General features: G+C 47.9%; 1 protein-coding gene across 11 annotated transcripts in view; it reads right to left on the reverse strand.

Moving 5' to 3' along the window:
- LOC102092327 (E3 ubiquitin-protein ligase NEDD4-like) overlaps positions 1-15,319 on the reverse strand; it is a 122,222-nt gene that overhangs the window by 30,615 nt on the left and 76,288 nt on the right. For 5 of the 11 annotated variants that reach the window (XM_065044519.1, XM_065044516.1, XM_065044521.1 and 2 more), the window contains 10 exons: positions 15,038-15,170; positions 13,768-13,953; positions 12,034-12,108; positions 10,409-10,468; positions 7,361-7,492; positions 6,787-6,906; positions 5,642-5,839; positions 4,228-4,305; positions 2,491-2,545; positions 2,345-2,401 (listed from right to left, as the gene is read on the reverse strand). In XM_065044519.1, the coding sequence (XP_064900591.1) occupies positions 2,345-2,401; positions 2,491-2,545; positions 4,228-4,305; positions 5,642-5,839; positions 6,787-6,906; positions 7,361-7,492; positions 10,409-10,468; positions 12,034-12,108; positions 13,768-13,953; positions 15,038-15,170 (1,094 nt within the window). Of the gene's footprint in view, positions 1-2,344; positions 2,402-2,490; positions 2,546-4,227; positions 4,306-5,641; positions 5,840-6,786; positions 6,907-7,360; positions 7,511-10,408; positions 10,469-12,033; positions 12,109-13,767; positions 13,954-15,037; positions 15,171-15,319 lie in introns of all 11 variants that reach the window. The other 6 variants (XM_065044517.1, XM_065044513.1, XM_065044520.1 and 3 more) reach the window with 4 other exon arrangements.

Here is a 15,319-nt window from a genome sequence, read left to right on the forward strand (position 1 = left end):
ACGGCAGCGGCACCGAGACCCGCACGCTGGGGCTGAGCACAGCCCACCGCAGCACACTAACCCAGAGCCAGCAGCTCTGCCGCAAACCGCCACCAGGAAACGCCACCGCGCTTCCTGCTCACTGCGGGAAACAGGCTGACACGCCACCGCGCTTCCTGCTCACTGCGGGAAACAGGCTGACACGCCACCGCGCTTCCTTCCTGCTCACTGCGGGAAACAGGCTGACACGCCACCGCGCTTCCTTCCTGCTCACTGCGGGAAACAGGCTGACACGCCACCGCGCTTCCTTCCTGCTCACTGCGGGAAACAGGCTGACACGCCACCGCGCTTCCTTCCTGCTCACTGCGGGAAACAGGCTGACACGCCACCGCGCTTCCTGCTCACTGCGGGAAACAGGCTGACACGCCACCGCGCTTCCTGCTCACTGCGGGAAACAGGCTGACACGCCACCGCGCTTCCTTCCTGCTCACTGCGGGAAACAGGCTGACACGCCACCGCGCTTCCTGCTCACTGCGGGAAACAGGCTGACATGCCACCGCGCTTCCTGCTCACTGCGGGAAACAGGCTGACATGCCACCGCGCTTCCTGCTCACTGCGGGAAACAGGCTGACACGCCACCGCGCTTCCTGCTCACTGCGGGAAACAGGCTGACACGCCACCGCGCTTCCTTCCTGCTCACTGCGGGAAACAGGCTGACACGCCACCGCGCTTCCTTCCTGCTCACTGCGGGAAACAGGCTGACACGCCACCGCGCTTCCTTCCTGCTCACTGCGGGAAACAGGCTGACACGCCACCGCGCTTCCTTCCTGCTCACTGCGGGAAACAGGCTGACACGCCACCGCGCTTCCTTCCTGCTCACTGCAGGAAACAGGCTGACACGCCACCGCGCTTCCTTCCTGCTCACTGCGGGAAACAGAAGCTGCTCCCGAGAGTGCTCGAGGCAAATGGCCAAGCAGCGGTGCCGTCTGCAGAGCACACGGTGTCACCGCAGCTGCACCGGCTCTGCTGGCACAGCACTGGCACCACCGCCCAGCACCGGCACGGCCGCTGCTCCCGCAGGCCGCCTGCAACCCCGGTGCTGTGGCAGCACTTGGGACTGAAGGGGGATTTGCTGGAAACAAGCTGCATTTTCAAACCCCCTCAAAACTGTGGAGAAATGATCTAAAAAGCTAAAAAAACTGAGATCAAAAATGGGACCAGAGAGAAATTTCAGACACAAATACATTTAGTTTTATAGCAATTATAAACTATTTGGGGAATTCTGATTAATGTGCGACTTCAGCAGTCTATTGACCTTTAGAGACTAACACATGCCCAAGCAGACGTAGAGGACTACAGAATCAGAACGCTTCTCAGGAGGCTGGCAGCTCAGCAGCTGGAGCTGTTTCAAACAGGACAGGTCTACCCCGCGGCTCCTCAGTGGCAGCAGCTCATCGTCATTTGCCACAGCTGAGTTTCCAGATATCTGTTGCAAAAAACAATTCTAGAAGTATAAAGACTAATTCTGCACTGATGTTTGAAAGCGGTTGATTTTGTGCTTGACGAGATTAGTATTTCCAAGTTTTTTAAAAAACTATTTGTGCCATTTAAAAATTCGTATTACTTTAGAGACAGTCTTTTAGTAATGACTTAATAGTATCATATATGCAACTACCGATAAGCACAGAAGTCGGTGCTACTGATACTGAAGGAAAAACACGATACTGACAAACAGTTATCGATCTTAGTTCTCTAGGTTTCGTGTAGCACAGACGCCCTCTTCTAACGGCTCGTGAGCCAGCTGTTGCTGTGAGGATTAGGCCATCAGCAGAAATATCTCATTCGAAAGTCCAGCTGAAGTCTCAGAAAAGGAAAGAAAGGACACTTTTCTGGGCTGCTTTGTTTCCAAACAACAACAAAACTCACACAGTAGCTCTGGGATACTGCAATAAGACAGGTTACAATGAAACATCACTTACACTAGAACTCCACTAACAGAACTCAACCAGAGGAATGGGCTGGGTGCAGTTTAACATGCTGCAATAGGAAATAAGATCAGAATCAGCACCGCCACAAGACTCCTGAACGGAGAGGGGAGAGGTCTCACCGGGGCTCATTTCTGCACGGCCTCCACGGGGAGTTGTGGCTATGGGATCTTTTCTCATCTTATTTTCTATTCCTAGTGTACATTTTAATTTATTGAGTGTGAATAAGCCATGGGATCATCAACAACAGCAACAACGAATCCAAAATATCAACAAGAACAAAGGAAACCACAAAGAAGAAATGTTAATGCTTCACAAGTCAGAGAGGGACAAAGCTTGATGAGCCAATTAAAAGCAAGCTTTCGGTGAATATACAGTACCGTATGAGGGCACTAAGTCTCTGGTATCAATGTCTCCACATATCAACACCTGGCTTCCTAAATGAAGAGTAAAATCATAAAGCTTTCACTTCAATATTGATTACCTCCCTTTGTCTATTTGCTGTAGAACCTGGGTGCTTACTTACTATGGTCTATGTAAAATGTTCTTCCATCCAAATGTATCCTTTCCTCCCAACCAGGCTGGAATTGGGAAATAAAAAAACAGAGAGAGAAAACAAGTGAAATATTACCAGTCTCACCCAGCTGGAAGCAATACGTTACCCGCACTTATTGAATGGTTCTTTGGAGTACAAGCACCAAATGAGCACAGATGCATTACGCCAAGGACAAAAATCTAGCAAGACTCAAAGAACTGGCTGTTTATACAGGCAACTGTATCCAGCACAGAACATCTCTTTTAAAGCTTCTTGCATCACAGTTTATACCCATTTCCTACTATGAGGAAAGGATCACAAAGAACAGACTGTCCATCACTGATCAGGTTTGAGAGTTTCTGCTTCTACTTCCGAAACACATGCAGGTTATTTAGTGTAAATATATAGCCAGGATCCCATTCTGGTGGGACAAGAATGCCTAACCTAGTCCTCAGTTCTCCCCTTTTTACCCATTCCCCTTTCTCATCGTCCCCATGATTACTGAATGGAAAGGAGAATAAGCGTCACGCTGTCATTAGGCGCAGCGCTGTCCAGTCTAGCAACGTGTCCTCGAAGACTAATGCATGCTCGAGGTGTCTGGGAAATTGCAGAAGAACAGCTGCTGCCACAGCCGTTTGCCCAAAGACAAACTGCATTACTGCGGTGTTGTGACCAGGAATAAATACACTGAACTTGCATAGTTCTGGATCTAGTCAGTGACTCAAGACACTGGGCCTGACAAACGGCCTAGCTTGACTTAAATACAAGGCAATTCTTGTTCTCATCATGCCAAGGGCAGTGAGATTTCAGGACGACAACAGAGGTTATGTCCCCTCACCACGGGCAGCACTCGTCAGCACCCTTGGTCTGCAGTTCAGCTGAGTCAGCTGTAACCCCGCTCAGTTACAACAAGTCGGACTGAAGGCTCGTTATTGTAACCGTCTAACAGTAAACCCACGTAACGTGGGGAGTGCTGGGCAGGACGCCGCCGGGCCGCTGGCAGACGGGCCGCTGGCACAGCCGAGCACCGGCGGTGCTGGCCACCACTAGCGGCTCCTTCTCACTGCAGCTGCCAGAGTTGCGAGTACAATTGCAACGGCAATTTTGATCTCAAAAGAATGCTTATGAAAGTATGTATGTATGTACGTATGTACGTATGAAGCAATGAGCTGAATTAACACTACAGCGTAAAAATCCGTTTAGAAGCAGCATTCACATTCACTGACTACTCTCTGCCGTTGAGGATGCAGTTGTTTAAAACCAAAGCAAAGCCTGTAAATCAGTATTATACTGCAGTGTGACAAAACTTCTGCCATTAAAATGGTAACTTTCTCTGTAGAATATGGAAGCTTCATTGAAAATCAGAATGTATTTAGATTTCTGAATGCCAACAGATGCTGGTACATTAACAGAGCTCTGCTCCAGCAACAGGCAACTATCGGAAAGCACATGGAGATGAAAACAAAGTCAGTTTCTTCAAAGCTCAAAGCTTCAGACAAGCCAAGAAAACGCAGTAACTTCAGAAACACCAGGGGCTGCTTTCGAAGAGCCTGACTGCTCCACAGCCCACAGCAAGGCTTTCTGTGCCACAGGAAAACACGGCCTCGGTACCCCCAGAAAACGGATGGCACCGGCGTGCGTGTCCACATGCCGTATCTGACTGCCACAACAGACCACATCACATCCGATAGCAGGTATACATTAAAATACATACACATTACCACTTACAGGAAGAGGGCCTAAATCATTAGGGTTCAAAGATGCTTTTGTTCTCAAATGCACTGGAAATTTCAGCCGTGGATCCTCCTGTAACAGAACATGCAACTGTAAATCCAACAGATCAAGTTAGAGTTACATACTAAGTCAAACACACAGTTACCTAGAAAAGAAATCTTGCTACATTACAGTTACTCTTTTACTCCTTTTCCCTTTTTTGAGAATAAAACCCATAAACCAAAACCCATACAAGTGACAGAACACCGAGTATTTGGACGTGTCAGGTGTTTCATCGGGATCCACACACCGACATGGTTTTCAAAGGTCGGGAGTTACAGAGGCTGATGCAGGACTCGGACCCCACCAGCTGTGCTCTGCTCAGAGTACCTGCAAAAATGCAGCCGGTTCTTACGGATGCAGCGCTCCCCTAAGCGGCACTTTGATACATATGCACACTTTTGACTCTTAACATGTAAAAGAAATAAGGCATCCTATCACAAAAAGGCTCTAAAAGGATGAAAATGAGCTTCTTACATTTTTTTACCACACAGGTATTATTACACCAATGCCCACATGAAGGAAAAGGGGGCAAGTAAAACTGGTCTCAGAAGACAAACCTAGAGACTTGCCCACACGTAAGTTAGCCACGTGCACCGGGAACACCACTAAGAACCACCAGTAAAGATCTGTCACGTTAACAGTGGTCACTGGCAATCTGAACGATGCCTGACAAATTAAAGGGCAACTCCTGTTTCAATGGTGATGTGAAATGCTGGGTCGTCCCTGACATTTTTTCCTAGTGTAATTTTATTTATTCAACTTGTTGACCTGAGTTGCAGAATTATTGAAAAATGGATTCTCGTGACATAAAACAAACAATGAAATGCATCCAGTTGACTGAAGAAGATGAACACACATTACGCTAAGAAAAAGGCAGTGCTAATCACAGTGAAATACAACACAACTATGGACAGTCTCAAACTAAACAACAATGCACATCTCCATTGCACTCTGTGCCTCTAAACCCCAAATCTGGGGAGTCTGAAGGACAGTGCTTGTGTGCAACGATGCGTCACATATCAAAAGGGTCAAACACAAAATGCAAACCACTATTGCATGGTTTATGATGCACAAATGCACCAAAATCTGAGCGGGCAGTAACAAGTAAGTTCTCTGAGCAGCAAAGGCAGCTCTCAAGTCATGTCCTAGAACTGGCTACTCGAGTCTTTTGCTGCTGTACATGACTGCACGGACGATTCGGTGACATTCCCACTGCAGCCGTATGAAAAGCTGGGCTGCCAAAGCCCCCCTTAAAGACAAGACAAATGGCACCATAGAAGGGGGGGTATATAGGCAGGAAAGCGAAGACAGAAACCTTTAGAAGACGGCAACTGATTTAAAATCCATCCTCTAGAACGACTCTTACCCACGTGGTGGTCTTGGTGTTGTGGTCGATGAAGAAGGGCCGGCCGTTGGGGGCGATGCGCATCTCCCAGCCCGGGGGCAGGAAGCTCTGCGCAACCTTGTGCTGCGGTTTCGGGGAGTTGTAGGGCGAGGGCTGCGGGGACTGGGGGTTGGAAAGCGTGTCCTTCACCGTCCTGCGCGCCGGGGAGTCCTTCATACCCTGGGCACAACCAGAGATTCGCCTTGGCAAACGGCACTCAGCAGCGCCCAACCTTGGTATCGCAGCAAAGCAGACTGCCATTCCAGATGTACCCAACACCAGAATTAAGTGCTGGGATGGATTTCCTGGACCTTACTTAGCTACAGTCTGCTCCTTGTAGCACACTGCGCTTTTTGCTGCGAAGGACACGGTGTTTACCGCTTCCCTCTGCAGCAACAATGTCCGTGGCATTTACATTTGACCACACACTTTACTGCAGCTGCCCTGTACACGTCAATATTTCAGCTTATGAAGGAAAAAACAAAAGCATTTCTTTGTGCTTCACGGTGCAATACAACTCACTTTACAACAAAAGAGCATCCTAAATGCGAGGTAGTGTTACCCGCTTTTCTATGCATTTCTCAACAATAACTTCAGACAAAAGAGTTAAATACGAACTTAAAACAAGCTCCTCAAACAAACAGAGGTTTGCAACTACAGACTTTGGGCTTTTTTTTAAGTGAGTGACCACAGGCACAAACCGCTGCTCTGCCCAGCGCCTTTGTGTTAAAAACTGAACTGATGGCATTTGTTTTTAATTTCACTGGGAGACGGAAAGTTCAGACACCTGAACAACCTTAAAAATGTGATGCTTCAGCCTAACAAAGTATCTCCCATTTCAGGTACTCCCAGCACGGGAAGGAGTCATGACGTCTGTTTCAGACGTGCACACAGGTTGTCTTAGCTGACCCAAGCAAATAATCCCATATAAAATACTCCATTTAATGACCATAAAAGTTAAGTAATAGCATTGTACAATGTCAAGATCCAGACAGAAAACTGCTAAAGTAAACAGCAATATACTGGGGCAAACCGCTAGCAGGGAAGCGCGGCTGCGCGGCGTAACTAAAGCGGCAGCTGCGCGGCGTCGGGACGGCCCGGCCGAGCGCCAGCGCGGCGCGTCTCACCTCCAGCGGGGCCGACAGCGTCACCGTGGGGGAGCTCAGGCTGCGGGGCCGCCGGATCTGCGGTTCGCTCAGGTGGTTGCTGCTGCTGGCCGCTGAGCCCACCATGCCGTCCTCCGCCAGCTGCTCGGGGCAAACCCAGCCAGCGCCGTTCAGGACGCGTCATGAAACGGAGGAATTCTTTATTAGTGGTATGAAATGCTACATATACCTTCTTAAAGACATCCATTGCAATTCCACTGGAAGGGCAACTAACGTATAGTGCTACTAACAGATCACCACAACTTCCAAATTCAATCCTAAGACAGTGTTTGTCTCTTTTTATTACTCCACATGTACCTCTTTGTAAATTCCTTCCATTTCAGCAATCAACTTAACCTGTCCCTTACTACAGCCAAAAGAAGTAACATGAGAATCCGAATCACTGCAGTTTTTACGATTGTCCTGAGTTGTCACGACAATGCTTGGGATTTCACCTTTTTCAGTTCAGAGTTCTGAGGAGCAGCTCCAACTGGAATGATACCCAGTACATACTACGTGTTTGCTATTCCAACTAAGCACTTTAACAGCTTCATACCTGCATGATGGGCCGCGTCCACGTTGTGGTGCGATTGTTGTGATTGACATAATAAGTCCGGCCCTTTGCGTCCTTCCTCTCCTCCCAGCCTGAGGGTAAGCCTGGTGTAGTATGGACATAGGCCACTGACGGCTGTTCAACCAAGAGACACTGTATCGTTATTTTATAATAGCTAACAAATACTTCATCATTCTTTTGTTTAAAAAAAGAACTTGTTAACTCACAACATTCTTAAGCACAACAAGCACACAGAAGAATATGCTTTCTGATTTCATTTGACATAAGCTCTTCTTCATGTACCACAAGTTCCACAAGAAAGACATTGTTCTAACAAAAATATATGGACATTAACGTTGCCAAAGGCACTAACTGTCATTAAACAAGTTATGCTGCTGTTCGACCCAATAACTATGTCACTGTGTGTTGCTGATGTTGTCTTGGGTACTTCCATGAGGAAGATACTTGGTGCTTAAACCAAGTGGATGTTTTCTTCAGGGACGTATAGAGGAAACAAAAACATGCCCTGCAGCACAAATGGAAAAGCTATTTGAAGAAAAATAGCCTAGAGAGAATGTTTACCGCTGACTGCCTGCATCTGAACGCAAGTTTTACAAGGGGGGTGCCCAGGGAGTGACCGTTTTCAGATCACACACTCTACATAAATCCTGACTAAGCTCAGTCACTTTCCAGTCTGGGACCCCTCTTCTCTGAAGCCAACACTTGCTGGAATAACGGACGAAGAACAGGTAACCTGGCTGGCTCTGAAGCAAACAAGAAAATCACACTAGGAAGGACAGGCATTTTTCTCACGTAATTGATGTAAATACAAAGAGCTGGAGAGATACAGGATTTCTGTCATTCACAGCAGACAGAAGCAAACTGCTGAACTCTGCAGGACGGTATCTTTGCTCTCTAATGAAGCCCGTGTATTAATACTTGTGCCAACGTCTTGGCACATGCAAGGTGCTTTTCACTATCTATGTCTAGATATTTGGTTCAATGCATTAAAATATATATTGAGACCTTATCAGGAGACTATAATGCCAGAGGTTGCCTTCCTCTTTCAAAATACCTGCCTTGATAGCAGAAGGATGATGAAAACTAGATATCTTCACCACAGGACAGAGTAAAACCAGTGCTGAACCGCCTTACCAATGAGTGCAGTGCCTGAGCTCACCAGCAACATCAATTCCTTTAGAAACAGGCAGCTCCCTGGTGCTAAGAGAACGAACCCAACCGCTCCAGCCTCTGCTCTACCAGGGCTGTCCTGAACCAACCCAACCGCTCCAGCCTCTGCTCCACCAGGGCTGTCCTGGACCAACCCAACCGCTCCAGCCTCTGCTCCACCAGGGCTGTCCTGAACCAACCCAACCGCTCCAGCCTCTGCTCCACCAGAGCTGTCCTGAACCAACCCAACCGCTCCAGCCTCTGCTCCACCAGGGCTGTCCTGGACCAACCCAACCGCTCCAGCCTCTGCTCCACCAGGGCTGTCCTGAACCAACCCAACCGCTCCAGCCTCTGCTCCACCAGGGCTGTCCTGAACCAACCCAACCGCTCCAGCCTCTGCTCCACCAGAGCTGTCCTGAACCAACCCAACCGCTCCAGCCTCTGCTCCACCAGAGCTGTCCTGAACCAACCCAACCGCTCCAGCCTCTGCTCCACCAGGGCTGTCCTGGACCAACCCAACCGCTCCAGCCTCTGCTCCACCAGAGCTGTCCTGAACCAACCCAACCGCTCCAGCCTCTGCTCCACCAGGGCTGTCCTGAACCAACCCAACCGCTCCAGCCTCTGCTCCACCAGGGCTGTCCTGAACCAACCCAACCGCTCCAGCCTCTGCTCCACCAGGGCTGTCCTGGACCAACCCAACCGCTCCAGCATCTGCTCCACCAGAGCTGTCCTGAACCAACCCAACCGCTCCAGCCTCTGCTCCACCAGAGCTGTCCTGAACCAACCCAACCGCTCCAGCCTCTGCTCCACCAGGGCTGTCCTGGACCAACCCAACCGCTCCAGCCTCTGCTCCACCAGGGCTGCCCTGGACCAACCCAACCGCTCCAGCCTCTGCTCCACCAGGGCTGTCCTGGACCAACCCAACCGCTCCAGCCTCTGCTCCACCAGGGCTGTCCTGAACCAACCCAACCGCTCCAGCCTCTGCTCTACCAGGGCTGCCCTGGACCAACCCAACCGCTCCAGCCTCTGCTCCACCAGGGCTGTCCTGGACCAACCCAACCGCTCCAGCCTCTGCTCCACCAGAGCTGTCCTGGACCGACCCAACCGCTCCAGCCTCTGCTCTACCAGGGCTGCCCTGGACGGCTGGGGCACCTGCATGGCCCTGCTCTGACAGATTTAAACTGTGACTACTGCTCCTTAGAGAGCTTCGGGCAAGAAAGGCAACGAGGAAAGACACTGAATGGTCAGAAAGTTGACATACTACAATAGGAAACAGAGACCAGAGGAAAACAGATGAGGAATCCAGGTAATAGCACTGAAACAAAGTATGAGACCGATTTCTTTCTTTTCTAAATAGCCATGTACTGGACGGACCGGGATTGCTCCAGCGGCTGAGGGCAGAGCTGGCAGGCAATGAGGACGCTGCCCTTCCACGAGCGGCCTGATGCTCCCTGAGCCCCTCACCGGGGGGCAACAAGGCCGCGGGAAGTGGTCCGAGAACATCTGGCGTAGCACTGTACCTCCATGGTTCTCAGATTAGATCAACTCTAAAATTAATTAGCCTAACGGAGAGCAAGGGAAGACAGATGCAAGCTAAAACCACAGCTACCTGTATACTCATTTGATGTCTCTAATCCCTGATTCTTTCGATATGAGGTTTTACAGAATTAGGTATTTCCTTAGCGCATAGCTTTACTAAAGCTCAGGGGCACATCCACATCGCTAAAGCATGCTGGTATGCTGTATGAAACAACAACAAGATGTAACTATTGATTCGGTGGTTGGATTTAATTTAACACACTGCCGCTTTGTGAAAGAAGTTCCTTATCGTACACCTCCTCCCACATTTCATTCATAGTGCTTGATAAAGAGCGGTATTACCGTTGGCTCCTCACCACCTGTGACCGTTGAAGAACGAGCTCTCCTAGATGGACCACTCTGCTGTTAAATGATAATTAATGATACAAATAAGTATATTTAGTGACAAAGGTCACAGATTACTCTCAGATCTTTAAGAGTAAGGAATCATACTCAAATTTATTAAAAGAGAGTGATTAGATGGAAATAATGTTTAAGCTAACAGCAAAGAAACTGAGTCACCAATCACTGATAACCAGGACAGAATCTCACATAAAAACCACCAAGGGAATGAGTGTCGAGAGTTCTTGTATCCACTGAACAGTTGTTCTAAAAGTAACGGGATCTTCCCCTGAGGAAATTTTGCGTGTTTTACCCATAAACACGGTATTTAAACCCACAACGGATACTTTCTGGTCATCAATGAGTGCACTGAAAGCCAGATGAAAAAGAAGGAACTGATCGCGTGAACTTTCAGTAGGGATTAATACAGTGACGAAGAGCACGGTATTTAGCTGCTACAAGAGAATCGGTCATTAGCGCGGTAAGGATGAGGTATGGCTAAGATCAGGAGCAGCCTCGTTCCAGAGCAAGGCTGTCAGCCCTGCTGCTCTGCTCAGCCGCCACGGGAGCCAAGCGGAGACGCGCCGGCGGGCTCAGAAAGCGGCGCTCTGCAGTGCAAGGCCCAGCCGCCAGCGGGGCACGCTGTCAGCAGCGTATTCGCACAGAAATCGTACACAAGATTGCTGTTTGTAGATTCACATGGAATATATTTCTAACGAAAAACTGGGGAAAAAATGCTGGAAGAAAACTATAATTTAAAAATATATTAAATTGTTTTGACGATCTGAACAGTGCTATTCAAACGCGTGTCTTGCACAATCTTTAAGTACTCTCTCTACAGTCTCTGCAATCCTCATACTTGGGTTGGAGGACAAAATATGTGGAACTTTCCGTCAATTAGACCAAAGGTGTGCACAGTTATTATTTGAACAATAATATTTTCTAAATATTTAAAATATTTAATAAATATTTAAAAGATACCTTTGTATCTTTTCCTGTTTGAAGAAGGTACTCAAACAAAACTGCAGAAGCTGCTGCTTACCTAAAGTACTCAGATTAAAAGAGTACAGCAGCTGCAATTCTGTTCTATTGTATGAGGACTGCGACAAAAAGGCTCCTTTCAACTGCAACTACATGACACATCAATCCGTTTTCATGCGTACAGATTCATATATTCCAGGTAAAATCAGTTTACGGGACACAAAAAGATAGCTGACAGAAGAGTCCTGTGGCCGCTGCAGTCCCAAGTACCGATGGCGCTACCGCCCTCTGCCATCCCAGCTGGAAAAGCCCCGGGGAAGTTTGTCTCTCCACTGCCTATCTATCTAGAGCCCAGTAAACTCAGTTTCTGTGTGAGATCACTAAAGCTAGCGCGACCGTGCTCTCGGTCTCAGAAAGGTTTCCAGTCTCGGGAAGGTCCTCGTTTCAGTTGCTGAGCATGACGGTATTAGCTGGGTACCCATTACTATTTGGGGTGCTCACCTGCCCATATTGATCTGTATCTGACCAGAACTGACCCAAGAAAAGGGACTGTCAGAACCAGAGAACGTTCAAACAAAGAGAAACAGAATTCAGCTTTGGCTTACCAAGGACAACTGAGACTGTTCCGCGACTGTGTCCGTTACACTGCAAGATCTTAATCTTGAAGAGGGATCTCTTTGCTGGGAAATAAAAGAAAAACAAGTCTTTAAGTTCAGACGTCTTAAAACACGGGGCTTCATTCAGCAACTTCACCGAGTGCCACCCAGAGCCAGAGCCTGGGCAGCAGAGTCCAGAGACAGGAGCTGCCTGACAGACGTGCTGCAGCTCCACACTGAGCACCACGCGCTGAGCACCACGCGCTGAGCACCACGCGCTGAGCGCTGCTGGCCCAGTGGTCTGTGCACAGACCTGGGTGCTGAGCGCTGCTGGCCCAGGGGTCTGTGCACAGACCTGGGTGCTGAGCGCTGCTGGCCCAGGGGTCTGTGCACAGACCTGGGTGCAAGCCAGGGTAGCATCACTGCAGGTACCAGGAAGAAGCAGCTGGTGACGTCACTCAGCACAAAAGCATTTAAAATCTCTGATAGTGTGTGTTAGAATTTCTTGCTTTGCGAGTGTGGTCTGATTATGACTTATATTGTACCGATAAGAAAGATGCTATCATTTAATGGCTCATAAGAGAGCTAGTTTGGATAGGAATATAATTATTGAATTATTAATTAAGATAACTTTGCAGCGGTACCATTTATTATCGTTAATGTAAAACACAGTAGGCGCTGATCTTGCCACCAGAACTATTTGATCAGCACCCTGCCCTCCAAGCACAGGGCTACCAAAACGGGCAGGCGCCTCCACAAGCACCAGTGACTGCATGCAGATGGCTGGCCACTGGAGCTGTAATTTGCTAATTAACCTCTGGGTAACGTTAAACCAGTATAAGACACCAGCTGCATAGGCTCTTTGTGAATAACTTGCACCTAATCGAGATTTAATCAGAACGAGAGTAAATATGATTTCTTATCTCTTGAATTGCAAAGGTACATCGATGGCATATACTAACAATTAAAAACCAAACCAAACCAAAAGAAACCCCAAAGAAACAACAACATACCACGAAAAAATCGCAGCATGATGTTCTGTTTAATACTTAGAATTGTTTTCTTAAGCAGAGACATAAGACATTCCCCACTTGCAAGTGTATCATCCTTACTTTTTGTGGTGTCACCAGTCTGGCAAACCAGTGCTTTACATAAATATAGAGAACATCTTTGGTTTTACCTCAAGTAAACTCTGGCGATGGAACTTTTACCAGACCAGCCATTCACAAACTTGTGGAGGATTTATTAACTACCCACTTCAGTTCCAGTCCTTTCTTAGCCTTACAATAGTTGATCCAGTAAACCGTGAGAGGTTTATGAAATCCTCACATAAGAAAGCACATGCTTTAACATGGACACATACAGTTAAAACAGTGAAAAACTGTCATGTAGTAAAATGGATGATGACCGAAAGAGCATTAGCAGATTTTCGTCCTTCCTTTGGGAACTCTGAGCTTTACACTCCCTAGTATCACATATTTTGTTTCACTCAAGGTGTCACAGTAGCGAAGGCTCAAGTTAAACTCACAAGGAAGAAAAAATTAAACCTAAATCCAGGAATTCTGTTGTTCAAGGCAGTTTGCCCTATGGTGAAATTATGATGCCTTTTTTGGAAGATAATTTTAACTGTATGCTCAGGTTTTCCTGAGACCAGCAATCCCTACCCAGCCGTGCAAAGGGCTCGGATTAGGCCAAGCTAAGGGCAGGATTGGGTTTTCGCAGAAAGGGCGGCGCGCTACGTACAATCAGAGAAGCGAGCTGCTCCCCGTTGGAGTCCGGAGCCACCTGGAGCCTCCTGCTCAGCTCCTCCGACAGCTCCTGAGGGCTGCTGCGCGACACCGGCGACGCGGGCGGCGGCAGCGACAGGCCCAGGGCGTCCCCGCCCGCGCCCGCGCCCGCTCCCGCCTCCTCCGAGATGGTCTCCCAGGGCTGACGAAAGAGAGGAAAGACCGTGAGGACTTACAGACAGACCGAGCCTGCTCTCCCTTGCCTTCTGCACGACCACCTCATCGCGGCGAGCACAGGTACGAGCACCAGCCTTAATGCGTAACCAAACAGACCCCTAGGGTCACTTCACATAAATCACTAGGATGCACAAACACTACTCAGTGCAAAGTAATCACGGGGAAAATGGTTCTTCATGTTGACTTCAAAACTGTCTTCGTGCTGATGATGGCGAAATGCTTTACGATTCTACACAGAAAATTATGTCGGTGAAAAGATGCTTAAGAAAGAGCTCTCGTTAAAGAAATTCTATTTGAACTTTCGTTCTAAATGTAACTAATCCTGCACTCTTACCAAAAACTGTTAATTTTAATATAGAATAAAATGCATAATAGAATGCGTTCATTAGCATCTGCAAATCAAGTATTAACAGGTGACAAGTGCAACAACAGCTTCAGGAATCTGCCTGTTGCTCTGAATGACATTTAGTGAACCAAACCCAGGTTTTCACTAAGAATTTTGTCCATGATTCACATAATAAAATATTCCTTAAAGCTGAGAGGAATTAGAGCTTTGCACAAACTCTCACTTAGGCCTACAAACATCTACCAAACTTCCTTTATTTCGTCTAGCTATAAATTAAACAAACACCCTGATTAATAAGATCTCAGAATTCTAACTAAACCCGAGTATTTGGGGAAAAACCCAACAGCTTCTCTGCCCTCCAAATCCAGACACTAAAGAAAACTGAAGTACACGACAGCTCCAGCCAGCGTGTTTCCCTTCTTTTTACAACTTAGTCCACTGTTGTTCAAGGCAGAATATTGAAAGTGTTTCTATTGAGATATATATAACAAGCAGTTACTGGAATTACAAACGTTCCTCCCAGCATTTGCATGGTGTCTAATATTGCGCATACACTGTCAGGCACCCCCAAGTGCACGGGACCTTTACAGTACAGCCCTGGCTAGGACTTTTCTTGTGTGTATGTCGTACAGTAATCCGTGTGCCAATGAGAAACCCATCAGCCTGAATTCAGTCCGCCCTTAGAGCCCGGAGCTCGACGTACCTCAGGAATGTCCGCGCTCTCCACGGGCTCTGGTTCCAAGTCCTCGCTAATGTGCCTGCGAGAGCGGAACCGCCTGTGGGCTGCTTCTTGGTTTATTTGCCTGATGTTGTTGTCTGAATCGGACCCCACGTCGCTGTGTAGGGGGAAATGAAAGCACGCGAAGGGGAAAAGAACAAGAAAATAATGAATGTTAAACTAAAATACCTACGTCGTTCACTGCTTTCAAAACCTCATCAATGCTTTTGCTTATAAAGATGATTGCTCTTGCATATGTCAGGCTTC

Source organism: Columba livia, chromosome W, assembly GCF_036013475.1.
Source record: "Columba livia isolate bColLiv1 breed racing homer chromosome W, bColLiv1.pat.W.v2, whole genome shotgun sequence".
NCBI lineage: Eukaryota > Metazoa > Chordata > Aves > Columbiformes > Columbidae > Columba > Columba livia.